We start from the raw sequence: 26,382 nt of genomic DNA, 5'->3' as shown, positions 1-26,382 counted from the left end.
GAGGCAGAGACACTGGCAGAGGGAGAAGCAGGCTCCATGCACCAGGAGCCCGACGTGGGATTCGATTCCGGGTCTCCAGGATCGCGCCCTGGGCCAAAGGCAGGCGCCAAACCGCTGTGCCATCCAGGGATCCCTTGAATAGACCCTTTAAGTATGATATAGTGTCCCTCTTCATCTCTTACTACAGTCTTTGGTAAAAACTTTATCTGATATGAGGATTACTACCCCTTTCTTTAGAGGACCATTTGAATGGTAAATGGTTCTCCAACCTTTCATTTTCAGGCTGAAGGTGTCCTTATGTCTAAAGTGAGTCTCTTGTAGACAGCAAATAGATGGGTCTTGCCATTTTATCCAGTCTGAAACCCTGATTCTTTTGATGGGATCATTTAGCCCATTTACGTTCAGAGCTACTATTGAAAGATGTGAATTTAGTGTCATCATAATACCTATTCAGTCCCTGTTTTTGTGGATTATTTCTTTGGACTTCTTCTTTCTTTTACAGAGTCCTCCTTAATATTTCCTCCAGAGTTGGTTTGGTGGTCATGTATTCTTTCAGTTTCTACCTATCTTGGAAGGTCTTTATCTCTCCTTCTATTCTGAATGAGAGCCTTGCTGGATAAGGTATTCTTGGCTGCATGTTCTTCTCATTTAGTGCTTTGACTATATCCTGCCAGCCCTTTCTGGCCTGCCAGGTCTCTGTGAAGAGGTCTGCTGTTAATCTAATATTTCTCCCCATATAAGTTAGGGATCTCTTGTCTCTCACTGCTTTAAGGATTTTCTCTTTATCTTCGGGTATTTGCATGTTTCACTATTAAATGTTGAGGCGTTGAGCAGTTTTTATTGATTTTTTTGGGGGAGGGGACCTCCCTATCTCCTGGATCTGAATGCCTGTTTCTCTCCTCAAATTAGGGAAGTTCTCAGCTATGATTTGTTCAAATATGTTTTCTGGCCCTCTGGCCCTCTCAGCGCCCTCTGGAACCCCACTTATAAGTAATTTTTTCCTTCTGAGGCTATAATTTATTTCCCTTAAACTTTCCTCATGGTCTTTTTTCTCTTTTTTCCTCAGCTTCCTTCCTTGCCATCAACTTGTCTTCTATGTTGTTCACTCTTTCTTTCTTCCACCTCATTAATCCTTGTTAGACCTCCAGTTTGGATTACATCACATTTAATTGATATTTAATTTCGGTCTGATTAGATCTAAATTCTGCAGTAATGAAGTCTCTTGAATCTTTATGCTTTTTCCCAGAGCCACCAGTAGCTTTATAATTGTGCTTTTGAATTGGTTTTCTGACATCGAATTGTAATCCAAATTCTGTAACTCTGTGGCAGAGAGTACTGTTTCTGATTCTTTCCTTTGTTGTGGGTTCTTCCTTCTAGTCATTTTGCTCAGTGCAGACTGGCTGTATGAGTGGGCTGAGTTCAGAATGTCAATGACCTAAGTAAATTTACCCTAGATGATTGTGTCAAGGTCAGAGGCCAGAAATTGAAAAGAAAGATCAGAATGAAATAAAACAAAAGGTCCAGTGAAGTGAAAACCAATTTTAAGACAAATTAGTAAAAAATAGGCGGCCAAGAATCCCAAAGAAAAAGAAAAAAAAGAGAAAAAAGAAGAGAAAAAAGCAAAAATAAAGAGGAAAAAATAGAAAAAGAGAAAAGAAAAGAAAGGAGAAGAGAAAAAATGGGGATGGACTGGGACATGGTGGTGGTGACAAAGTTGTAGTGGAGAGAGAAAATAGTCTACCTGACGGGTCCTAGAGGGTGATCCTCTTGGTTCTGAGTATATTAAGTTCTGTATGTTAGAAGATGAAAGCTGGGGATTATAAATCAATCTATAAGCCAACTACTCTGTGTTAGTGTTTTTAAAAAAATGCAAGGCAAAATTTATACATTGATGGCAAAGAAATTTGATATCTGGAACTATCGAATAAAGTAAGCAGAAAGCTTATTTTGTTTTTACTTTTATAAATCTAATGTATACTTTTCATCTCATGGGAGTGGAATTGTTAGGTTCATCTTAGTGCTCACCCAGGCCCCATGTCTTCCCAATCTCTCCTAAATAACTACCACTGGTTGTCTTAAACATAAGGACTTGGGCTTGGGCCAGCTAAGGTGAGCTTTGAGGTGAGACTTTTGCTCAATAAATTTAGCTGCTGGAAGATGTGACGTCTCGTTTGTAACTATGGTGGGTACGCTTATACAGGCATACATTTTATTGTGCGTTGCAGATAGTGCATTTTTACACATTGAAGGCTTGTGGCAACCCTGCATCAAGCAAGTCTATCAGCACCATTTTTCCAACAGCATTTGCTCACTCACATTTTGGTATATCTCGTAATATTTTAAACTTTTATTATAATTGTTAGGATCTGTGATTAGTGATTACTACTTGCTGAAAGCTCTGATGGTGGTTAGCATTTTTAGAAATAAAGTATTTTTTAAAATTTAAATTCAATTAGCCTACATATAGTGCCTCCTTAGTTTCAGATGTAGAGTTCAGTAATTCATCAGTTGTAAAATAAAGTATTTTTAAATTAAGGCATGTACATTGATTTTTAGACATAAAGCTATTGCATACTTAATAGACTATGGTATCATGTAAACATAACTTGTATATGCACTGGGAAACAAAAAAAATTTTGTTTGACTCACTTTATGACAATATTTGCTTTTTTGGAGTGGTCTGGAACCGAACCCACGATATCTCTGAGGTATGCCTATACATGTAAAGGATGTCATAAGTGAAAGTGACTTCCTAATTTCTTAAAGGAACTTATAACTTTATAATTACTGGATCTTGAAACACTGTAGTAATTTGTTACAGACCACTAGAAAGCAAATATAAGGTATTTGTGATACATGGTCATAATGAGATCCTACTCTTTTACATATAACATGCATATGCATAGAAAAACATCTAAAAGGATGGATGATAAATGCTGACAGCAGTTATCACTGGGGATGAGATAATGAGGTAGCTTTTACTTTATCGCTTATACTGACTGTATTGTTTGAAAAATTTTAAATAAGCATACATTAATAATCAGATAAGAAAAATATGTGAAAAAGTGAGAAAGTCATTAAAAAGTATTGCCTAAGTACCTCAAAGGGGTGTAGTAGATTTAAGTAATGGATAAGAATGTGTTTTTGTAAATTGTGTAGTATTATGAAAATACAGTGTAGCAAATTCTTCTAAGTCTCTTATCTCTCTTCCTTATTTAGAATTAATAGGCCTAATGCCTTTAAGTATGCTTAATTTCAGAATTTTATTTTAAAAGGATTCTATGGCACAACATAATGTCAGTGGTACTCTTACTGATAATCATTTATAATGGTCAAATTCTAACAAATTTTCCAGTAAGATTTCATTAAATTTTCCTAAAAATAGAAAAAGTTCACATTATATACCATTCTGAATTTATTTTCTTACATTTTCAAAATAATTTATTGTAAAATGTTAGTTTCAAGGAAAGTTTATGGGAAATCAGAAAGCAATTAGAGCTATTTATAATAAAATCCAGGATAAAAATAATTTTTGCAGAGTGAAAATTTATCAAAAGGTATAAGTGGATTATATTTTGTCAATCTGATGAATTTAAGGGCACAATTACTACAGACATGACATGATTGTTGAAATCCAATCTGTAAGTCTTATGCCAATAATCATTTCTTCTTGCTAAAACATAAAAATAATTTATCTGAAAAATCCATGAAAGAGTTTGATTTTTTCATAGTTTGATTTCTTCATAAAGATTCTTTAACAAGTTGGGCTAATCTCTGGAAGGCCTGAAATAGAAAAGAGATAAAAATGAATGAAATTAGGATGCTACTTAGGAAAAGTTTGTGATAATTTAAAAAATTCAAACAGAGTATTCATCTTAGGTTAAGATAAGGCAATGAAAAGTCAAATTTATCATTTTAATCTGAGGAGGATGCCATCAACGTCCACTAATATATGTAGCTATAAGCATATCAGATTCCCAGGACTTTATTTGTTCTTTAAGCCTTTAAGATCATTATTTTCCATTTTTCCCACAACACTAATTATTTTCTCATATAATCATTCACCTGCATATGCATTCTGTATGTTTCAATTGTCTAACTCTCCTCATATGTAAAAGCAGAGATAACTTATGAAAAGCATATTTAATGAGATGAGAAAGCAAGTAAATAAAGAACATCAAGAACCAGTCCATCTGCAAGGGCAAGTATAGACTCTTCTTGAGGTTAATGGTGTTGTTCAATTTATGATTCTTCTATTTGGAGTCCCAGACATGCAGTCCTTAGGAACTTGTTTCTTTGCTTCTTGTTATTTTGGCTAAACCCAGACTATAATTAATTTAAGAATATTATTGCATTTGACCCTTGCTGATATATTTTTCTTCAGAGAAAGAGATTAATGGCTTTCATGAATTTGTACTGAATTTAGTTCATATTAATTCCAGGAAGGAAGGAAAGAAGTTTTCTTATATGTCAGTAATCTTCCCACACTGTTCAGCAAGTCTGAAAACAATTCATGAAGACAATGAAATTTAACTCCAACTTGGTCTCATGCATTTGTCTATTTGCTATCATTAAAATATGTCTTTATTAGCAATTCATGACTTCTCACTTCATACTTATTTTTCAGAAAATTAAGAGGACATTAAATAATGTTATAACTCACAAAATGAACACATGCACCCCAAAAAAGAATTGGTATCTAGTGTTACTCTAAAGAGAATATTGTACTCACCATGTCCATCTGTTCTGGAGAAGCTGAAGAGAAGGATGCTCTGAAGTAAGGACTAGGAGCTGAGTTATCGATGTAAAAAACATTTCCAGGAAGCATTAATACCTAAGAAAGTTTATTGAAAATAAGTGAATAAGCATTAAATAAAAACTAGAAGAAAATGTAGGTATATCCAATCTCAGAGTGGGAAAAGACTTTTTACATTTAAAAACAACTTAAAAAATCATGAGAAAAATAATTTTATGTAAAATGTCTCTATGTCCTAAAATAAAAGCACAGAATCTGGAAAAAATTACTGTTTATGTAAATATGGCAAGTGCTTCATCTTCTTCATATAAATAATATACAGAAACTGAGAAGAAAAACACTAATATTCTAGCTTTGATGGGCAAAGGACAGCTTATAAAAGAAATAGAGAGGGTAATAAACATGAATAAATGGTTAGCCAACTAGGAAAGTAATATAAAGTCAAGCAATGAGAGACCATTTTTAAGTTATCATATTTGGAAGTGGCTTTAAGCTGGGACTTGGATAATAAGTAGGTGTTGACCGAGCCAAAAGTGGGTGAAGAGTATTTTAGGGAGAAGATAGTGTAAAAGGCCTTGAGAGGGGAAGAAAATTGGTCTAGTCAAAGAATTGAAAGGAGGTAAATTTGATACATAACGTGAATGAATAAAAATGTTATGTAAGTATGTCAAGACAGAGTAGTGGGAACAACTGCTATTCTTGATGTGAGCACTATGGCAGATGACTCACTGATTGTGAACCCCATTTCCTCTGTTTCTTGGGTGTATGAATATTTTCTGTTTTCCAGCTTTTTTCTTGTTATGTGTGGCAATATGACCAAATCCTAGCCAACGGATGTGAAGTGATGCATGCAACTTCTAGGCCTTGCCCATAAAAATCTCCCCAAGTGTGACCCATCACCAGCTTTTCCCATTTTGTAGCCATTGTGGCATCCATGCATTGAAGACCAAATAGCAACAAGAAGGAAGGAATGAGAGTCTCTGATCCACTGGTTGGAGCAGATTTGCCTGCAGATCACATCTTTGGAAGTTTTATGTGAGTTAGAAATAAACTTTGGTTGTGTTAGGTCTTTGAGATTATAATTTAGTGTGATCATGATATTCAAAAGTATTCATTCTTGTTATGTGGTATAAATCTGGGCACTGTCCACTAAAAGAAGGTGAGTTGGGAGTGAACTGAATTGGGGCATTCTGGGGGAAGAGATTTCAAAGCAGAAGATGGGTTTCTGTCCTGATGCACAATAAAATGAAAACTATCACTTCTCCCAATATAGTAGAAAATATTGGGGGTGCACTACAAGCAAGGAGCTGTGAGAGAAGGAAGGGTAGTGATAACCTCTTTATAAGATGACCAGAATTGGGCTAAGGTTGTAGTTGTAAAGTGGAGATTATTTAGAAAAAGTTAAGGTTACATGCAAGAGGATACATGGGCTACATGGAGTACACCAAAAAAATATAAGAAAGTCTAAAAGTCTATATCCTTAGTACCTACCTCAGAGATCCATACAAGTAACCATTTATCAAATGATCCTGATGATAATGGCATTGACAGAAAAGCAAAGAAAATGTAAAATTGACTTACTATACTAAAATGTATTTTTTTTGACATAAGTATTTACTAAGTACCTACAATGTAGAATTGGTAGGAGTAGAACAATGAATAAAGCATGATTCCTGCCCTCAAGTAAGGTGGTTAGAGAGGACATATGACGGCCTCCAGGTCTGACCTCCAGACATCAGTTTTATAGCATCCACACAATCTCATTTCTTGTGCACTAGCATGGTCCTGTGCCAGCATCAACACAATCCATTCCCTCATACTTACTGCCTCAAAACAAAGTGACCCTAGAACCAGATTTCAGTGTTTATAAAAGACTGGCAAATGTGACAAAAGAATTAATTCATGGAGAAAGGATACTCCACTAGGTAAATTGGACAGCTATACACCTACACAGAAAAAATATTTAGATTTCCCATCTTAATCAATGCCCTTGAATGATAACTAAGTAGATTTAAGTATGAAAGGAGAAAAAGAAAATCCTAAAAAAAATACTTACAGCCAATATTAAGTGATAACAGGACACAAACTTTTCTGTGTAATTTTAACCATGAAAAATAACTGCACAGACAAAATACAACATATAGACAAGCTCTTCAAGAAAATATGCCACAGGGGAGATCCCTGGGTGGCTCAGTGGTTTAGTGCCTGCCTTTGGCCTAGGGCATGATCCTGGAGTCCTGGGATTGAGTCCCACATTCGGCTCCCTGCATGGAGCCTGCTTCTCCCTCTGCCTGTATCTCTGTCTCTCTGTGTCTCTCCTGAATAAATCAATAAAATCTTTAAAAAAAAAAAAGCAAATATACCACAAATGGTCACAAAATTGGGGTGATGAAATGATGAGCTATTTAAAAACCTTCCATTATACTGTTATGAATTTACCAAGTTTGCTAGCATGCTTTACTTTCTTAATCAGGGGGAAAAAAACCATCTGCTCTTAGTCACTAAACTAACCAGTAGCTGAGATGAATGACTCTATTTCTATTAATGTAGACCAGAAGAATTACTGTGTAACTCAAAAAACTATTATGATTTTAAAAACGAGGTAACATAATTGGAAATGTAAGATATAGAAATATGAAATGACATCTGATATTAAACTATTATGGGTTAGGGTGGAGGGCAGTGATAAACAACTCTTCATTTTTAAGTGAAAAATCATGTTAGGGGCACCTGGGTGGCTCAGAGGTTGAGCGTCTGCCTTCAGTTCAGGTCGTGATCCCAAGATCCTGGGATCAAGTTCTGCATCAGGTTTCCCACAGGGAGCCTACATCTCCCTCTGCAGGTGTCTCTGCCTCTCTCTGAGTCTCTCATGAATAAATGAATAAAATGTTTAAAAAATAAAAAAAGGAAAATCACTTTAAAGAAAAAGTAGAACTCTACCCTTTTACCTCTCTTTTTTTTTATAAATTTATTTTTTATTGGTGTTCAATTTGCCAACATATAGAATAACACCCAGTGCTCATCCCATCAAGTGCCCCCCTCAGTGCCCATCACCCAGTCACCCCCACCCCCTGCCCACCTCCCTTTCCACCACCACTAGTTCGTTTCCCAGAGTTAAGAGTCTCTCATGTTCTGTCTCCCTTTCTGATATTTCCCATTCACTTTTTCTCCTTTCCCCTTTATTCCCTTTCGCTATTTTCTATATTCCCCAAATGAATGAGACCATATAATGCTTGTCCTTCTCCGATTGACTTATTTCACTCAGCATAATACCCTCCAGTTCCATCCATGTCTTTTACCTTTTTCTGAATGGCTTTTTCTTCAATCATTTGTTTTACATCATAAATACCCTTAATTTTAACCCATAAAAACATTCCAGCAGCCGGGACATGCCATTCTGCCAAACCTACAAACCAAAGAAGAGAATAAATATCTGCTAAAGTCATTTCTGATGACAGCAAATATACCAATTAATGACATAATCTCAGTAACTGTCAACTAGAATGTCCAAAAACATCCCTTCGGGGACAGCATTTTTAAAACACAGAATTCTATGAGCCCTGAAAATTGATGTTCTGAGTTTATTTAAAAATGAGAGGGGAGTGAAGGGAGGGAGGGAGACTCATGTTTATATTTCCAATTTCAGTCAGTCTTGGGTAGTGCAAGGAATCTAAGGCCTGTGTCTACTTCCCTTAGTTAGAACCAGACCAAAGCCAACTCTGGCTCTTTCAACTACAGAAGATTCTTCGACTCCTTCTAGATTCTTCCAGCGCTTCAATAAATTCTGTCATTTATATATTAGTTTGGAAGTCTGATGGATTAATTTTTATAATGTGATTGATTATGAAAAGAAGTACTTAAAATTTGAGAATTTCAGATGTATTTGTAGCCTTTTTGTTTCATTGAGTATTAGGATAGAGAAGCCAAGAAGGAAAGACAATTATTTTCATTTTAATTATCTTTTAGTACTTGCTTTTGTATAGAAACTTTTCTTTAACTCTGCTGTACAAAATGGAAGAATAGTACTCTTATTAAACTGGTAATTCTAAAAAAAAAAATAAATAAATAAAAATAAACTGGTAATTCTATATTTACCAAGAATTTATAGGGAACAAGTTATGACAGAAATAAGGAATTAATTTTTGTTTACTATTATTTATACCAAAAACTTTTTTAATGATATGATTAAAATCATGTAATTCATTAACAGAACATTAAATCATCCTGCAAATTAGCAATAGGCATTATTAGATAAATGATGTTAATGATTAGAAGGCAAATAATTTGTAATGAGATAGTACTGACTTAGTATTACTTTGTTTCTATGTAGTCTAATTAAAAAAGGAGCATACCATTTGACAATTCCTCTGCTGTTTGGGGGAAATTCTGAAGTAGCTCTAAAACCTTTTGAGTATAGCCATCATTTAGCTTAAGTTATTGCTAGTTGATTTTTAGACTAAAAGGTCTTCCCCCACCCCACCCTTTAAACTACAGATTATTTGCAGCAGACAGGCAAAATAGAGATAGAACAGTGCCATGGTTTGCAGACTGTTACTTCTGACATTACTTATAGGGCAACATATCTGGACAAGAATACTCCTGGACTCTTGTTACTTTTCTTGCAATATTATTAACACTAACTATGCACTGTTTATCCCCCATTCATAAAAGTGCTAGTGACTATCACAGGATAGGATGTATGTTCCACTTACCACTTAACCATTTGTTTGCAGCTGCCAGTAATGCATCCTTCTGGTTCCTATAGAAATCAGTAACCCTAGAAGATGAAAACAATGAAAAGCATGTGTTTATTAGTTCATTGATTAAAAAAACCAGAAGGCTCTGGAGTCCTGTCTGTAAGAAACTGTTTTCTTTTTTTTTCTTTTTTTTAAGATTTTATTTATTTGAGAAAGAGAGAGAGAGAGAGAGAGAGAGAGAGAGAGAGAGAGAGAGAAAGACAACAGAGCAAGAGTGAGAGGAAGCTGACTCCCCACTCAGCAGAGCCTGATGAAGGGCTCCATTCCAGGATCTTAGGATCATGACATGAGCCAAAGGCAGATGCTTAACTGAGCCACCCAGGTACCCTAAGAATCTGCTTTCTATCTTGATTAAAATGTTGAATGATTGAAAAGGGAATAGAGCATGTTTATTTGACCTGTCTGGTGGCAAACGTTTTACCACTGCATTTTTTCCTTTATTTTGGAATAAATCTATTGAAAATTAATAAAGGGAAGTCTATTTCTAGTAAAATATGGAAACTAGCATGCAATACCTGTCTACATGAGCCAGGAAACCCTCTTCTCCCCATTGGTGTAGAAGCTGTGACACCAGAAGCTAAGAGAGAAAAGACAATAACAAATGTCATGGTTCACCCTCTTAAAATGTGTGGGTTTTTTTTTCTGCCAAACATAAAAAGCAAATCATTTTTGATTACCTGTAAACCACCACAAGCTGAACCAAGCTTTACACAGTGATTTATAGCAAATGTTAATTATTAACAATGACAATAAAATAACAAATGTTTATATAGTACTTGCTTTGTGCCAGAAACATTTATAATACATTAGTATATTAATATTAGACTACTGTTTATTTTTTACTGAAGAAACCAAGGCACAAGTTTTAAATGAACCTTCCCAAGGTCATAGTCACAGATAGAGCCTGGATTTAAGTTAGACTGTCTAGCTTCAGACCCATGCCATTAGTTAGCATACTATATTGATTCTTTAAATGTAAAATATATATAATAGATATGTAGTATGTAATATTTTCAGTGATTTTTTAAATATAAAATAGAAGTTCTAAATGTTATAAATGGATAGCGAAGTTTTGTTGATAGGACACAAAAAATACGGGAAAAAAAATCCCCAACTTGATAAAACATGGGGACATTTGTACTTTATGGAATGTACAATATCAAGTGTCCTAGCCTTAGTCTTCTTTTTCTATTGATTTTGAATTCTTAGGTAGCAATTCTACCCTTAGGATCTGATTCTTAAGATTGCCTTAGGGATGGATCCAATAATTTCTCAAAGTTTGTGAGGAGTTTTATACATTCTCTAAAATTAATTTTACTTTGTTTATTAGCTAAAATACATAACAACTAGTGTCTTTAGCACATGTGCAATGAAGTCAAACAAGGAGTCACTAAACAGGGTTGAATCCTTATGCTCATTACGGATCCCAGGACAATGAAGCTAAAGTTATATTACTTCGCCAAGCTCACTTCCATTTTCTTCAGTTCAACAAAGTTTTTATGGAGTTCCTGGGATAGATGCTAGGGACACAGGATGAATAAGATACCCTCCCTCTCAAAGAATTTGGTCTATGCTGCAAAGTAACACCAGGTTAATTTAATTCTCATTTGCCTTTTAGAGTAAACATCTGAGGTATCTGATCTTTTACTTCAGCCCATATTGGTACTAGAGATTCAGTATCAGTGATTTCCCTTCCTGCCACCTTCACTCAGTCTTTCTCGCTAACATCTCATACTTTTTATTTTGATTTCTTAAAAAGAAACCCCAAATACCTCTTATTTCTGACATTGTCTTTACCTGTGTAAAAGTGCTAGGGTGCAGAGTTGAAACTTGTGTGTGTAAAACGACTCTCTCTATCAAGGGTTTTGGACCCGTTATAAACCCTATTCGCAACCTACAAAAGAGCAAAGGCACAATACCAATACTGTATTAACAATTAATACATGTCACTTTATTGATTTCATTAGTAAGACAGGTGTGACCAGGGGACAAATGGGCCTAGACAATTAAAATATTATAATAAAATTAGCTACTTATTATTTAAAATTCAGATTTAAATTTAAGCTTACGTTTAAAATAGAATGCAAGTCTGACCAAGTATTTCAAAATGTGTTCTTTCATATATAAAACCCAAAACCTGACCAGGCCCACTACAACTTTAGATTAATGCCCAAATATCTTTGATTACTGGAGATGGATAAAGAAAGAAAAGGCATATATTAATATTAATAATCAAACTGATGTTTTAAGGTAAGTAAGAATATAAGTGTCTTAAATGAGAATTATTTGGACTAAAAAATACCTAGGTACAACCTATCTTTTTTAGATCTGGCCCTAAGGTAAGATACAAGGCCTTACCCAGAGGAGAGGACTTTTGAAAAAGAGTCCGCTCTGATGACTCGCCCATCGACATCCATGGAAAGAAATGTTGGTGCCCAGGGCTTGAAATGGAAAAAAAAAAAAAAAACCATATTGTTGTTTTGAGAACATTGTGAGTGACTGAAAAATTATTTTGTGTAGGAAATGGAGAGGACATAAATTCTGATAGCAGCAGCACAACCATCTTTTCTGTTACCTTAGTCTTAAAATGGAATAAGAAACTGAGTTGCATGTTCTTTTATGAGTACCTGCCTATCTTCACAGTTTTTCTGTCAAAAACACACAGAAGAGTTTACTCATTTGCTTAAGATGCTATTACTATGAATTTAGAGAAACCTCAAATAGGCCCTCCTCAAAAAGGCCCTCCTCAAAATCTCACTCAAAGGTTGAGATTCAGGATTAACAGATTTAGAGGAAGGATTCAAGAAAAACTCATTTGGATTAGATCAAAATGAAGAGGGCCAGCAGCATTCAGGATTGTTTAGAGAGAGAATCCTTAGAAGAGCTAGAAAGATAAAACAAGATGAGAAAGGTAGTCATACTGCAATATTGACTTCAATATTTACTTGAAAAGTATACGCAAAAAAAAAAAAAAAAAAGATAAAGAAAAGTATATGCACACAAGAAAAGAGGCCAGGTCATGTTGATGGTAGGGAATAGGTAGGTAGATGTGATATTCAGCAAACCATATAGAAAAGTCCAGAGTTTTTGTTTCTTTTCAGTAGATTTAAAGGGAGCATTGAATCCAAGCATATGTTCTCTGCAGCCCTGGGAGGCGAATAAAGACAATGTTTAGTTTTGAGAACCAGGCACTGAGAATCTGTACCACTTACTGCTATTAGGAGACCATGATCATGAAAAGTGGCGTGCATACATAGTGAAAAAGATCCTTAAAATACATTGTTCTGCTGGTAATATCCAGGTCTTCAAAGACAGGAATGGTAAATATGTGGCATGCTGCCAGTAATGCCTTCTCTGTAATGGACATCACTAACTGAGCACGGACCCTCTTTCTCTTTAAGTTCAGGCCTAGCTTTCAAATTCTTCTCAGATATCATTCCAGTCAGCCACTGCCAAGAGACTATAGCTGATACCCAAAATGAAGCCTACTTCATATGATGTTTAATAAGCTATGAACTAGGATTTGGAGTTTGAGAAGACCATTAGCCCTGACTCACTCTGGGAACCCAAATGCACAGTATAGTGAGCTAGCTACTATTTTAAAGGTAAGTCATTTCTGGAAAGAGCAGTAATACCAGACATGAGAAGTATTAGTTCCATGATAAAACTGAAAGACTAAAGATTGAAGTGGTAGCAAATTACTAACAATTTTACTTAACTTCAATGTAAAGGTAGATTAGCTCCAACTCAGCAGCCAGGCTAAAGTCAAGTCAGTATAATAACTTACAATGTATCCTTTAATTGTGAAATAAGTTCACATCATCACTTACCTTACTAAACTGGAGAAAATAGTAAGGATCATCTTCTATGATGAGGAAATCATATTTTCTTGCAAGCTAAAATGGTTGAAGTAGGATATTTAATTTTTAAGAACTAAGCTGAAAATCACTTGGAATCATAATTCTTTGTATTCATTCATTCATTCATTCACTCAAAAAGCTACTAAGTGCCTCTTGTCCTAGACAATGAGGATAAAGAGATGAGCAAGGCATTCACTGAAGGCTCTTATTCTCATGGAATTTACATTCTAAGTTCTGGGAAAGACACTATATATAATAGATAATGAAGACAAATATTAAACAAGAGGTTTTAGGGGCTAGGCAGGGTGATAAAGGGTGATATCTGAGAGACAAAGAGGAGGACAGGGTAGCTATTTCATTGGGGAGCCCTTCCTGACAAGATAACACAAGAGCTCAGAATGACAAAATAGGTTGCAGCAAGAAGAAAGAGAAGAGACAATAAGGCTTGGGAACAGACTAGCAGGTCACATAGCTTTGTGAGACAGATGAAGGAATTTGGATTCTAATTGCAAAGGGAAGCCACTAGAGGACTGCACCAGGAGGACCATGAGACTGGCTTCACATTTATATTTCAGGGGCTGAAGGACATGACTGGCTACTGTGTGAAGAATGCCTGGTTGGAGATTGAGAGTGGAATGTAGCAGGGGTCCATCGAGGAAACTATCCTAGTAGACCAGTAAAGGAAGGTGGTGGCTGGGAAGATGGGTGGTGGGAAGGGCAGAGGAGAGAAATAGAGAAAGAGGTGGATTTGGATCCATTTGGCAGTGGAATCCATAGGATGGACTGGCTGTCGGGGGTGTGAGGAAGAGACAGAGAAAGAGAGGAATAAAGGGTGACTGTTCATGGACTATTTACAGAGATGGAGGGTTGGAGGTTGGGTGTGACTGGACTAAATCAAGAGTTCTATTTGTCCATTGTAGGTTGGAAATGCCCATCAGACATTCAAGGTGGATGTTGGAAAGAGAAGTTGGATGGAGAAGTTGGATACAGAAGTCTAGAGTTCAAGGGAAAGGCATTTCTATTATTTAGAAGGGAATTTATAGCCATAGAACTGGATGAGACTCTCTAGTTGTAGGATGTAAATAAGAGAACTCAGGACAGAACTCTGGAGTATGTGAAAAATAAGACAATATTTTGACACAAACGTGTGTGTGTCTGTGTGTATACATATATATACATGAGTGAAAGAAACTGATATCTTTATGATTCTACTGCACATTCTCTACGTTTAATATGGCTTTGGTACTTATTTTTTAAGAAGCTATTTGTAGCAAAAGTCTAGGCAGCACAGTTGGTACATAAAAGAGACTTTACAAAAGGTACATTTCTCTTAATTTTCAAAGACTCTTGTATAGCTAGATATGTGTTTGATATTTTAAAAAATTGTTTATAGTGAAAAGTTTAGGCATCATAGTCAGGTACCTAAAAGAGAATTGACAAGAAGAGCATGTCTCTTATATTGAAAAATTTCTTTGTAACCTGAAATGTTAAGGAGTAGGAAGGAGAAGAGACAAGTTGAAAATATAAATATAAAATAATGAATCAAACCCCAAGTTTGATTAAATAACTCCATAAAATTTAACATTAGGTCAAAAATGCTACTTATTTTTAATGAAAATATCAATTAAAGGAAAAGAAAAATCTCATAGTTAACAAAGGATGGAGTACTTTCTTGTGTTTCAATTTATTAGGACCTTGGGCATAGATGAATTCTTTTTATTAAAAATTATTAATAAATTCCTTTTATTAAAAATTACATTCCTTGTAATAAAAAGAAATAAGAAAGGGAGCTTGCACAGTACTCTTCTCAAAAGTCAAAAATAAACAAGAACATAGTCGCATAACACATTCTTTTAAAATACCTCATAGATTGCCTTCTTGCGGTTACTTGTTAATGAGTTTCCTGTAGGGTTGTTGCCATTTGGGACAGTGTAAAGAAATTTGGGGGTGTTTTTCTTGGGATCCTTGGAGTCTTCTGGTTTCCATTTGGAAAGGACTTCTTTGAGGGAGTCTGGAATAATGCCGAATTCATCACTGGGAACATTAATAATGTTGCAGCCCAGGGGCTTCAGCTGTTGAGCACAAATAAAAAGAAAAGCCCAAGATTCAGACAGGATTACAAAATGTGTCATTGGCTCTTCTTATACTAACAAAGAATGTTACCATTTATACCCCTTAAACATATAAACCTGCACTCGTCTCTATACTTAAGAGGTTGAGGTTGTATGTTCTCATTTTATTGTTATCCTTTGGTAGATTCCATTATTGTTCAAAAATATCCCCTGTTGGTTCCCAGAGGAAGGAGTATACTTCCTTTCTCTTGTATGTCAGGATTGGCCATATGTCTTGCTTTGGCTAATAAACTGTGAGAAGTGATGTGTGTTTCTTCCAAGCAGAAGCTTTAAAATCCAGCTTGTGGTTCTCTATTTTCCTTTTCCCTTGACTATTGACTGGCAATGTTCCAGACAGAGGCTGCTTCTATCACCTGGGGGCTTGGGATTGAGATGACATTGAACAGAGCAGCAGCTGCCTTTTGGTAGATATGCAGAATGTGAGAGAAAGTAACTTTCCTAGCCACAAGCCACTGAGATTTGTTACACAGCATCTCCTAACCTCTTTTGAGTCATCTTTGGAATTATAATTAGAACTGGTTTACAAAGTAGATATTTATTAATTAATGCTTTTTTTTTTTTTACAAAGTTAAACACAGAAAGAATCTGTTATGCTAATACCTAAAATAGTTACAAGCAGAGGTGATATTCAAAATATTTAACAGGTGGTATAGCATGAGCACATTAGAAACAGTTTCTAACAAGAGCAGAGTCTAGGGCCCCCCCTGCATTAACTCCACATTATGAGAAGTTCAGGGTGGTCTTAGGACTGTGGTCAGGGAAGCCAGGGGGTGAAGGGCATTGAGGGAAAAAGGGCAGAAGCTTACCCAGGAGGATGGAAGTATTTCATATTTACCAAAGGCTAAGCCTGAAATCACAAGTAGTGGCCTTGCTTATGGACATACGTAAGTTTATTTTTATTTTTATTTATTTTTTGACATACGTAAGTTCATAAAAATCTTGTGGAATCTTATTCTTGGATGAACTTAAAGAAAAAAATTAGAACTTCAGAAATAACAATAATTGAGTGAGGCTCTCAGACGAAAAATTTTTCAAAGGATAAACACTCTTTTAGCAAATGTGGAATCATGAACTAAGTGGGAATAATCCAGACAAATTTATGACAAATTTAAGAGTTCTTAGGAATTTAAGAGTTCTTAGGCTAAAAAAGTACATCCACCATGAATAAACAAATTAATACTGGGCCACAAAAAACATAATCTTTACTAGCAAATTTCCTCATAGCCTGGCACAGAGTTTCTGTCTGGGTATGTGAAAACATTTGTGTGTGTGTGCATGATGCTGTTTACACTGACAGTGGTTTTATATTCATAGGCATATAAGGAGTTTAGTAAAATAATTACTAATTAGTAACCAACCATTAAGAAAAAGGAATGATTTTATTTTAGTTTTTTATTGTGGTAAATAGATATATAACAAAAATGTTGCCTTTTTAAAAAAGATTTTATTTATTTGAGAGGGAGTGAAAGAGCACAAGGGGGAGGAGCAGAGGGAAAGGAGAAGCAGACTCCCCCACTGAGCAGAGAGCCTGCCTTAGGGCTTGATCCCAGGATCCTGGGATCATGACCTGAGCCAAAAGCAGATGCTTAATTGACTAAGCCTCCCAGGCACCCCCAAAATTTTGCCATTTAAAAATGGCAAAAGTGCACAGCTCATGGCATTAATCACATTCACAATGTGTGAATCCATCATCACTATTGATTTCCAAAATTTTTTATCACCCCAAACAGAAAATCTTTACCCATTTGGCAATAACTTTCCATCCCCCCACCCATCCCCCACCCAGGCCCTAGTAACCTCTTATTCTCTGGCTCTGAATCTGCCTGTTTGAGATTTAAGAAACAAGTGTAGTTATACAATATCTGTCCTTTTGTGTCTGGCTTCTTTCAGTTGGCCATAGTTTTCAAAGTTTATCCATGTTGTAGTGTGTGTTAAAACATTGTTCCTTTTTATGGCTGAACAATATTCCAGCATATGTATATGCCACATTTTATATCCACTCACCTGTTGATGGACACTTGAGTTGCTTCCACCTTTTGGTTATTATGAATAATGCTTTCAATAAACATTTGTGTACAATTATCTGAGCTCCAGTTTTCAGTTCTTTTGGGGTATAGACTTGGAGTTGAATTAATGAGTCACATGGTAATGCTATGTTCAATATTTTGAGAAACTGACAAACTTTTCCTCAGCGGCTGTACCATTTTACATTTCCACCAGCAATGTACAAGGGTTCCAATTTCTCCTCATATTCAAACTTGTTGGCTTGTTGTAAAATAACACTTGTTACTTTACATGAAAAAAATAGCTGTTCTAGTAGGTATAAGGTAGTATCTCACTGTGGTTTTGATTTGTGTTTCTCTAATGATTAATGATGATGTTGAGCATCTTTTCATGTGCTTATTTGCTACTTGTATTTCTTCTTTGTAAAAATGTCTATTCAAATCCTTTGTCCATTTTTAAATTAGGTTTTGTTGTTGTCGTCATTGAGTTATAGTAGGTCCTTATATGTTCTGGATATTAAGTCCGTATCAGATATGTGATTTACAAATATTTTCTCCCATTCTGTGGACTGTCTTTTCAGTTTCTTCATAACGTTTTTCAATGCACACAAGTTTTTAATCTTTGATGAAGTACAATTTATCTATTTTTTTGTTCTTTTTGCCTGTGTTTTTGGTGTCATATCTAAGAATTTAGTGCCAAGGTCACAAAGATTTGCTTTTATGTTTTCTTCTAAGATTTTGTAGTTTTAGCTCTTACATTTAGGTCTTTGATCCTTTTGAGTCAAATTTTTATGTGGCTCAAGGATCCAGTTTCTTTCTTTTGCATATGGAAATCCAGTTCTCCTAGCGCCTTATGTTGAAGAGATTTTTCTTTCTCTATTGAATGATTTTGGTACCCTTGTTGAAATAAAATGACCACAGATGTGTGGATTTATTTCTGGACCTGAATTCTATTCCACTGGTCTATATGTCTATCCCTATACCAGTGCCACAGTATTTTGATTACTATAGCTTTGAAGTTGGTTTGGAAATTAGGAAATAGGAGTCTTCGAACTTTGTTCTTCTTTTTCAAGATTGTTTTGGCTATTTGGATTCCTTCCAATCCCATATAAATTTGATAACTAGGTTTTCTATTTCTGCAAAAAAAGTTACTGGAATTTGATAGGGATTATATTGAATCTGTAGTTTGCTTTGATAGTATTTTTTTTTTTTTAGATTTTATTTATTTATTCATGAGAGACACAGAGACATAGGCAGAGAGAGAAGCAGGCTCCATGCAGGGAGCCCAACGTGGGACTTGACCCCGGGACTCCAGGATCATGTCTTGGGCTGAAGGGAGGCGCTCAACCGCTGAGCCACCCAGGCATCCTGCTTTGGTAGTATTGACATTTAAACAATTGATGATTAGGTGATGTTTTTCTATCTATTTGGGTCTTCTTTAATTTCTTTCAGCAGCCTTTTGTAGTTTTTGATGTACAACTCTTTTACCTCCTTTCTTAGGTTTCAGAGATTTTGTTCTTTTGGCTTTTATTATAAATGGAATTGTTTTCTTAATTTCCTTTTCAGATTGTTCACAGGAAAAGCATTTTTAATGGTATCAATTTTATTTCTACTTAGTTTTGAGGAAACATGCCTTGAAGACTAATTGCTTTATATATTAATTTTTAAGATAATATTAAACTTGAAAAAAGAGAATCTGTGAAGTTAGAGTCAACAGAGCATAAAGTTCATCTCATTCATTCCCCTATTTTAAACTAGAATTACTTTTCTAACACTTGTGTTAATGACTACTGAGCAACTTTGAGTATCTGCAGTGATGGGCAGTGTTTTACCTTCTTAGGGAGTCAGGAGTGAAGTAAGGGTCATGGGTAGGAAGTTCTTATATGGAGTTGAAATAGTTTCTCCATAGTTTCCACCCTTTGGTGCCAGTTCTATTAACCTAAGAACATGCATAAATCAGTCCATGGCAATCCTAAAGTATTGTGCCCCAAACAAACCTAGAGCTCAGTGATGTGTTCTGACTAGTACACAGCGGAGCCAGATGATCACTTTCCTGATTCTGGATATTATAGTCCTATTAATACTGGAATGGAAAGCCCTAATTATACCATATTGGTTTACAGTTATATTAAATTGACATATAACATGACTGTACTTAGACATATGGTAATAAAAGATACTTATGAAAAATAAGTTTTTGTAAGCGAAGTTGCATTTCAAGTGAAATGTTAAGAAAGCTGGACGTGATTTTGTGCAGCTTCATTTCAGCACCTATAAACATAGATTTTGTAAAAGGACATGTATAAAGCAGAGGGTACATTTAACATATTTTCCTTATGCCACTTAAGATTTTCCTGCTTACAGATGGAAGATACAATTTTATCTTTCAGTGGACAGATAATTCTAAAGGTGTAATATTTTCTTCTTATTAATTATAAGAAAGAGGAGGCCCTTTTATAAAAATGTGTACTCACAGCTTGAAGTGTTCCTGAATAAATAGGTTCATTTAGCAGGACATTATCTCCAGGATTAATGATCATTTCAAACACCTAACAAAAGAAGCACAGATTAGTTTGGATATTATTTCCATTCTTTGAATCCCTTGTTAGTTTGAGCTCACTAGGATTCAAGAGTAGGAGTTTGCAAATTTTCTGTAAAGTGCCAGATGGTACATATTTTGTGGGCCATAATATCTCCATTGCAACTATTTATCTCTGCCTGTATAGTGAGAAACAGCCAAAAACAATATATAAATCAGTGGGTGTAGCTGGGTTCCTATTAAACTCTATTTACAAAGTCAGGTGAGGGCTGGAATTGGCTCTCTAGCTGTAGTTTCCCAAGTTCTGTTCTAGGGTAAGATAATTGGTTTGGCTCCTAAAATTCATTTATTTCTTCTTTGAAAATTTGTTAAATATTTACCATAAGCCAAGCCTATGCATGGTGTGGAGAGAAAATGACGAACATAGCAACATGGTTCTTATCTTCATGGAGCTACTAGTCCAATGGAAAAGCTAGATGCTAATCAAATAATCACTCAAATAAATGTATACTTAAAATACAATGGTAAGTGCTTAAGTATAGACGCACAATGTTATAAGGGCTCATTGTAGGTGGACTTGGGCCTTCAGGGAAGCCTTCATTGAGAAGTTATGAGTTGGAATAGGCGATGACAATAGGTACAGTTTTAGAAACTGGAAGAATTCTGTGTCCTGAAAAGGAAATGTAAAGAGGAGGGTAGAGTGAGATTAGACAGAAATAGGCAGAGAAATACCATGCAGGTATTCAAGCCACATGAGGACAGTAAGAATTTTAGGTAGAGGCTGGGAAGGGGGAGTCACATTATCAGATATGCATGTTGGAAAGATCATTCTGGCTTCAATATGAAATAAAATATGAGTGAGAATATATGTGGAAAGTCTGGGAAATTTGAGGGGTCACCTGGAATGTTTTTGCGGCAGTTCTGGGAAGAGATATGTGTGTAGTGTGACAGACAGTGATGATGGAATTGGAGAGGAGAACTGAGAGGCACTTAGGAAATCCAAACCAACAGAACACAATTATGGATTATAGGGGAATGAGGAAGAGGAGGCATGAAGAATGACTCTTAGATTTCTGGCCATGGAACTAGACAGATGGAGGGAGTGATGCTATTCACTGAAAAACAGAACCACAAAGTTGTCTCTCTCCGATGGACAAGGTGATGAGTGTGTTTTGGTTTGAGATGCCTTTGAAACATCCTGTCATGGTGCCAAGTGGACAGATGGGACACATGGATTTGGAAGAAGCTTGGAAGTTACTAGCATATGATTGAGCACATGAGTGTGAGTGGAAGTATCCTGGGAAGTGAGTATCCATATCCTTAGTATATGGGCTAAGGGGAGAAGAGTTTTGAGGACTGAGCCTTGAGGAACTCTGATAAATGATGGATGTGTAGACGAGGACACTGCAAAGGCAGGCCAACTGGGTCAATGAGGTGTCAAGAGAACCAGTGAAGAGTGTTTTAGAAAGGTTGGGAAGGTTAACAATGTTAAAGAATATTTAGAGGTTAGGTAAGACAGGCTTGACAAATCTTAGAGGAGATTCTGCAGACAACATGATCTAGGCAATAGATGCTTCTAGCCTAAATCAAACGGATCTATTATGATGACATCTTACATAATTTATGGAATCATCCTTTCTTTCCTTGTGGTGTATCACGATCCTCAGTCTAAGCCCCTCCTTCCTATCATTTTAACAACCTTTATCTCATGACAAACAGTATGGCCGTTATCAAATGAAGCAGATGTTCTTTTTTTTTTTTTTTAAAGATTTTATTTATTTATTCATGACACACACACACACACACACACACAGAGGCAGAGACACAGGCAGAGAGAGAAGCAGGCTTCATGCAGGGAGCCTGATGTGGGACTCGATCCCGGGACCCCAGGATCACACCCTGGGCTGAAGGCGACGCTAAACCGCTGAGCCACCCAGGCCTCTCTGAAGCAGATGTTCTGACTTTTGTTTCCTGATTTGGGTTAGGATGTTCCCTTCATCTTTTCCTTATGAGTTTTTGGCATTTTATAACAAATACTACGCTGCTCTGAAAAGTTTCTAAGTGATCCAGGCTTGGACATCCTAGGACCAAATTACTTGGGTGGCATGTTCACTGTCAATAAATTAAATGAAAACCTAATCACAGACATTTCCCATGTCAATTAAAGGACACGAAAATGTCAAATATCCTAGATGAAAAGAGGGGCTGGTTGTTATCTGGTAGCATTGTTTAAGAGAGGTAGACAGAGACACAGGTGCTTAACATAATATCTATCTTGGAGAACAAAGTGGAAGGAAGAGTAATCAGATTCCCCTGAAGGCCTCTGTAATAAGCATGCCTATAAGTGCATTATTGGTATATTTGGCCATCTATGCCATCTTCCTTTGTTATGACTGATATTGTGACAGATAAAGAAGAAACTGTCTTGAGCACTGTTCTGGAAAAAAGTTCATAGTATACCTTCTTAAGACAGAATTTAATTGAAGAAGAACTTTTTTCATATTAATCTATGGAATCACAGATGTTTCTTTTTACTCAAACAGCAGCTAATCCCCATTTTTCTCCAATTAAACACAGAAAGTGGGAGGAAAAATTATATTCTTATTTCAAAACCTTATTCTGAAAAAAACAAAACAAAACCTTATTCTGTAATGATAATTTAAAATTCATTAAAGCTAACTGGATTGCAGCTTTCACATTTTCATAAAAAGAAAAACAAAACTACTTTGGTTTAAGATAAATGAGAGTCCTTTTTAGTCTAGATGTGAAGTCTGGATATAGAGAATCTTTATAGGACTAACTATTTGTGAAAAAGAAAGGAAAAAAGAAACAGATGAAACTGAGAACCACTGGTGCAGTCTCTTGTGAGAACCCCCAGTGGTGGTTATGTCTGTCTGTGGACTCTCTGGAACCCAGGAAAGAGGTGGATGGAGTAACAGAGAGAAAGAGACACACAGAGAGTAAGAGGGAGACAACAGGAGAACTAACCCAGAGAGAAGTCAGAGGCAGACTCTGAGAGGTGGATGGAGTAACAGAGAGAAAGAGACACACAGAGAGTAAGAGGGAGACAACAGGAGAACTAACCCAGAGAGGTCAGAGGCAGACATACCTAGATCTACGAAGCATGTCCAAGAAGGAGACCGATGGAAGCAGTGGCAAGCAGAGATGATTACATAAGCAAGCATACAAAGGAATACTGTTTCATCTCAGGAGTTTCAGGATATACCCTCTAAAGAATTTAAAAATCATCCCGAAATTTCGTAACTATATAAATCAAAATGTAATCTCTGAGCCAGATGAAATTAAGCAGTGCTCATTAAGCTTCTGGTAGGAGTTGAGTACTTCCTTAAAAGGAATCTTGTTTTAATGACTCATAGCTCTGGGACATTAACCACATGATCTACATTTAAGAAATATCAGGTTGGTGAATGTCTTTAAGTTCCCTGTTTAAAATTCTAGGTAAAGACAAGATAGGCTACCAGTAACTCGTGAAACACAATCCTCTTGTGGTCAGGGGAGAGATGACTATATTGACCAACATACTGGATTTTTAACGTGGGGTTCCCTGTCCTTTCAGTCTTACCTTGCAAAGACCATCTTGGCTGCCAGATGTTATACATATGTCCATTTGTCCTTGGTTGGTTGGGTAATTGATGGTGGGAGGATTATGCAATTTTACTTGTAACTGTTTTATCCAGGATAACAGCTCTGGGATTCTAAAGCATAAAATGTATTTTCAAATTTATTGTTTTAAAAATCATCATAATAATAGTAGACAAGAATTAGATGGTAGCTTTAGGCCAGTCACTTTATTCATTCAATCTAAAAAATCCTCAAAAAAAAAAATCCTCAAATGCATTTTGCCAATATTAATATCCCTATTTAAAAGACAAAGCAACAGACTTAGAGATTAAGAAATTCACATAAAGTCAATCAGTTCAGATTATGAACTGAGATATGAATCTACATCTTTCTTATTCCAAAGACTATTCTCTTTCTCTTACACTAGAGCACTCACTGCACAATTGATTGTTCTCCTAGGAAAATTTCCATAGGCTACCTAGAAATCCAGTCTCAAGTTCTTTGTATCATGGAAAGAAAAACCTACATATATATCATTTATATACATAACGTGCTACATTTCAATACACTTTTTGGTCACAGAACAAGAAAACTTTAATAAGGTATAATGTGTAGACACTCCATGAATTACCCTTTTTATCATTGGATGAAGACCAGCTGACCAAAGTCATAAAGTATGTTTCAGCTTGCTTTTAAGAAATGAAAGACATCTGGGGATGTGTGGGTGGCTCTGCTGGTTAAGTGTCTGTCTTTGACGCAGGTCATGATCTCAGGGTCCTGTGATGGAGCCCCATGTCCTGCTCCTGCTCAGTGGCGATCCTGCTTCTCCCCCTTCCTTTGCCTCTCCCCTCACTCATGCCCGTGTACATGCTCTCTCCCTCTCTCAAATAAATAAAATCTTAAAAAAAAATTCAGGACATCTAAATGGAGGGACAAAGTATTTGCATAGTTGTCTGTAACTATTAAGGGAACATATTACAAAATTACTCCGCAGAATTAAAATTGCTGCTTCCTGGATTTTGCTTTTCCTCCTTCCTCAGAACCTACTTCTTCCCCTAGCTACCTCATTTTTTTCTTTTCAGGCTCAGCTCCAAGCTTCCTTGTAGAAGCCTTCTCTGAGTCTCCCCACCCATTAAGGTGCAGTCACTGGGGAGTGTTAAGCATTCAATAAACCTATTGGTCTTAATTATTCTTTAAAGACTCTTCCTCAAATCTTCCTACTTGTGGAATACCTACTTATTACTTTATCAATGGGCCTTAGAATATTGCAAAAAAAAAAAAAAAAAAAACCCAACAAAATTATGTTATCCTTTGATAACTACCCAGCACTTTGAGAATACTGAAGTGCTCTCTTCATCATCTCTTCATCAAATTGGATGGGCTTTCCATTTTCTATGGTGATAACAGCAGTCTTAAAGGGGAAGGTGTTGGGGTTTGGCATTCCAGCAGCCAAGGAGATTGATTTCGGCATCCTGCCCAATATCTCAGCTACAATAAACACAGAAGAGAAGAAAACACTTTCATTGAAGACTTTCATAAACAGAGTTAGCTCAATATATTGCATTGTGGTCAACAAAAAACTGTAAAGTTGAACAATTTCTAGTGATAGAATGCTGGTTGCTTTCTCTGACCCTACCTCCCTGGTGGAGGAACTAAAGAATGGAGAAGGTAGAGCGATCCCAAAGGTAAAGCAGAGGGTCGCAATCACAGAAAACCCTCCTCCATTTGGCACCTACCTGCCTTTCCGGCTGCAGGGCTCACTCCTTTCTTTCCTAGTTTCCAGGCCCTCCCCACCGCGCACACTTGCACCCTGTGCCTAACATCTGCTCATCCTGCAGGGAAGAGCCCTTCTGGCAGCGCAGCCAAGAGACCACAGTCTCTTCCCAGGACGTGTCCGCAGCCGCCCGTGTCTCTACTGCTGCTCCTGCTGCACTGGAGCACGGACACCCAAGTCCTCCCCCAGTCCTCGCCTTCCTCTGCAGCCCGAGTCTGTCCCTGTTGAGGTCCGCGCAGAGCCGGGCTCACAGCAAGGAGTGAAGGGAGCTCAGCGCCGCCCCCGGGCTCCCTCCCGGAGGGCCCCAGGGAGCCCCCGCCCTGGGGGAGGGCAAGTCCCCGGAGGGCCCCAGGGAGCCCCGCCCGGGAGAGCCCCCGAGGCCCCGGAGCCCCCGGCGTCCCGCACTCACTGACGACGCGGATGGCGGACGGCTGTCGGGCTGCGCTGGCGGCGGTGAGGAACCGAGCGTAGTTCATGTCTGACGCGAGCCCCTGCGGCGGTCGGGGAAGCAGCGCACAGCCCCGTGACGAGGGCTCGGAGCCTCGGATGCCCTCGGGGTCCCGGGCCGGGCCGGGCCCGCCTCGCTCCCCCGCCCCGCGCCGCAGCCTATGGCCGCCCGCCGCGGCCTCCCCCACCTCGGGTCAACGCCCTCGGAGCCCCCGGCCGGTGCCTGAGTCCGTTTGGCAGGAGCCCAACCCTTGACCTCGCAGCCGGATTCGCCGCGAGGAAGAGGCCGGCGGCCGGGCGGGTGGGCCGGAGGGTGCGGAGGGGGCGGAAGTCCGCCGCGACCCCCGTCCTAGCGCGCCATCTGCTGGCCGCCGTGGTCCACTGCAGCGGGCTTCCTCTGCGTCCCGCTGGAAGCCGCGCCGCACCGCACCGCACCGCTCCGCACCGCTCCGCGCCCCGCCGCACCGCTCCGCACCGCACCGCGCCCCACCGCTCCGCACCGCACCGCGCCCCACCGCTCCGCACCGCTCCG

The 26,382-nt window shown here is 37.5% G+C and overlaps 1 protein-coding gene across 5 annotated transcripts; it reads right to left on the bottom strand.

Moving 5' to 3' along the window:
• Positions 1 to 3,414: 3,414 nt before the first annotated feature.
• AADAT (aminoadipate aminotransferase) lies at positions 3,415 to 26,149 on the bottom strand. Of its 5 annotated transcripts, none has more exons than XM_026017548.2 (13): positions 25,813 to 26,148; positions 24,952 to 25,117; positions 23,631 to 23,763; positions 19,983 to 20,057; positions 15,236 to 15,445; positions 13,344 to 13,409; positions 11,872 to 11,954; positions 11,311 to 11,407; positions 10,029 to 10,090; positions 9,469 to 9,533; positions 8,056 to 8,162; positions 4,733 to 4,834; positions 3,415 to 3,783 (listed from the first exon to the last, which is right to left on the bottom strand). In XM_026017548.2, the coding sequence occupies exons 1-13, from the start codon at positions 25,877 to 25,879 to the stop codon at positions 3,742 to 3,744; spliced, it is 1,275 nt and encodes a 424-aa protein (XP_025873333.1). In that variant the 5' UTR covers positions 25,880 to 26,148; the 3' UTR covers positions 3,415 to 3,741. The 5 variants fall into 5 exon arrangements, 4 of the variants coding, with proteins under 4 accessions (XP_025873333.1, XP_072575776.1, XP_025873332.1 ...); XM_072719675.1 differs by lacking the exon at positions 25,813 to 26,148 and adding an exon at positions 25,366 to 25,683; XR_011994189.1 differs by having other exon boundaries at positions 3,762 to 3,783; positions 4,733 to 4,847; positions 25,813 to 26,149.
• Between the last annotated feature and the right edge of the window lie 233 nt (positions 26,150 to 26,382).

This window comes from Vulpes vulpes, chromosome 9 (assembly GCF_048418805.1).
Source record: "Vulpes vulpes isolate BD-2025 chromosome 9, VulVul3, whole genome shotgun sequence".
In the NCBI taxonomy this organism is placed as follows: Eukaryota; Metazoa; Chordata; class Mammalia; order Carnivora; family Canidae; genus Vulpes; species Vulpes vulpes.
Note: the sequence above shows the minus strand (reverse complement) of the source record. Positions and strands in the feature narration are given on the sequence as shown.

Coding starts and splice junctions, on each gene's coding strand:
- AADAT (XM_026017548.2), bottom strand. CDS start 25,879: ATGAACTACGCTCGGTTCCTCACCGCCGCCAGCGCAGCCCGACAGCCG. Junction 25,118..25,812: donor GTCCGCCATCCGCGTCGTCA/GTGAGTGCGGGA, acceptor TGTTTATTGTAG/CTGAGATATTGGGCAGGATG. Junction 13,410..15,235: donor GCAAGAAGGCAATCTATGAG/GTATTTTAAAAG, acceptor CAACCATTTTAG/CTTGCAAGAAAATATGATTT.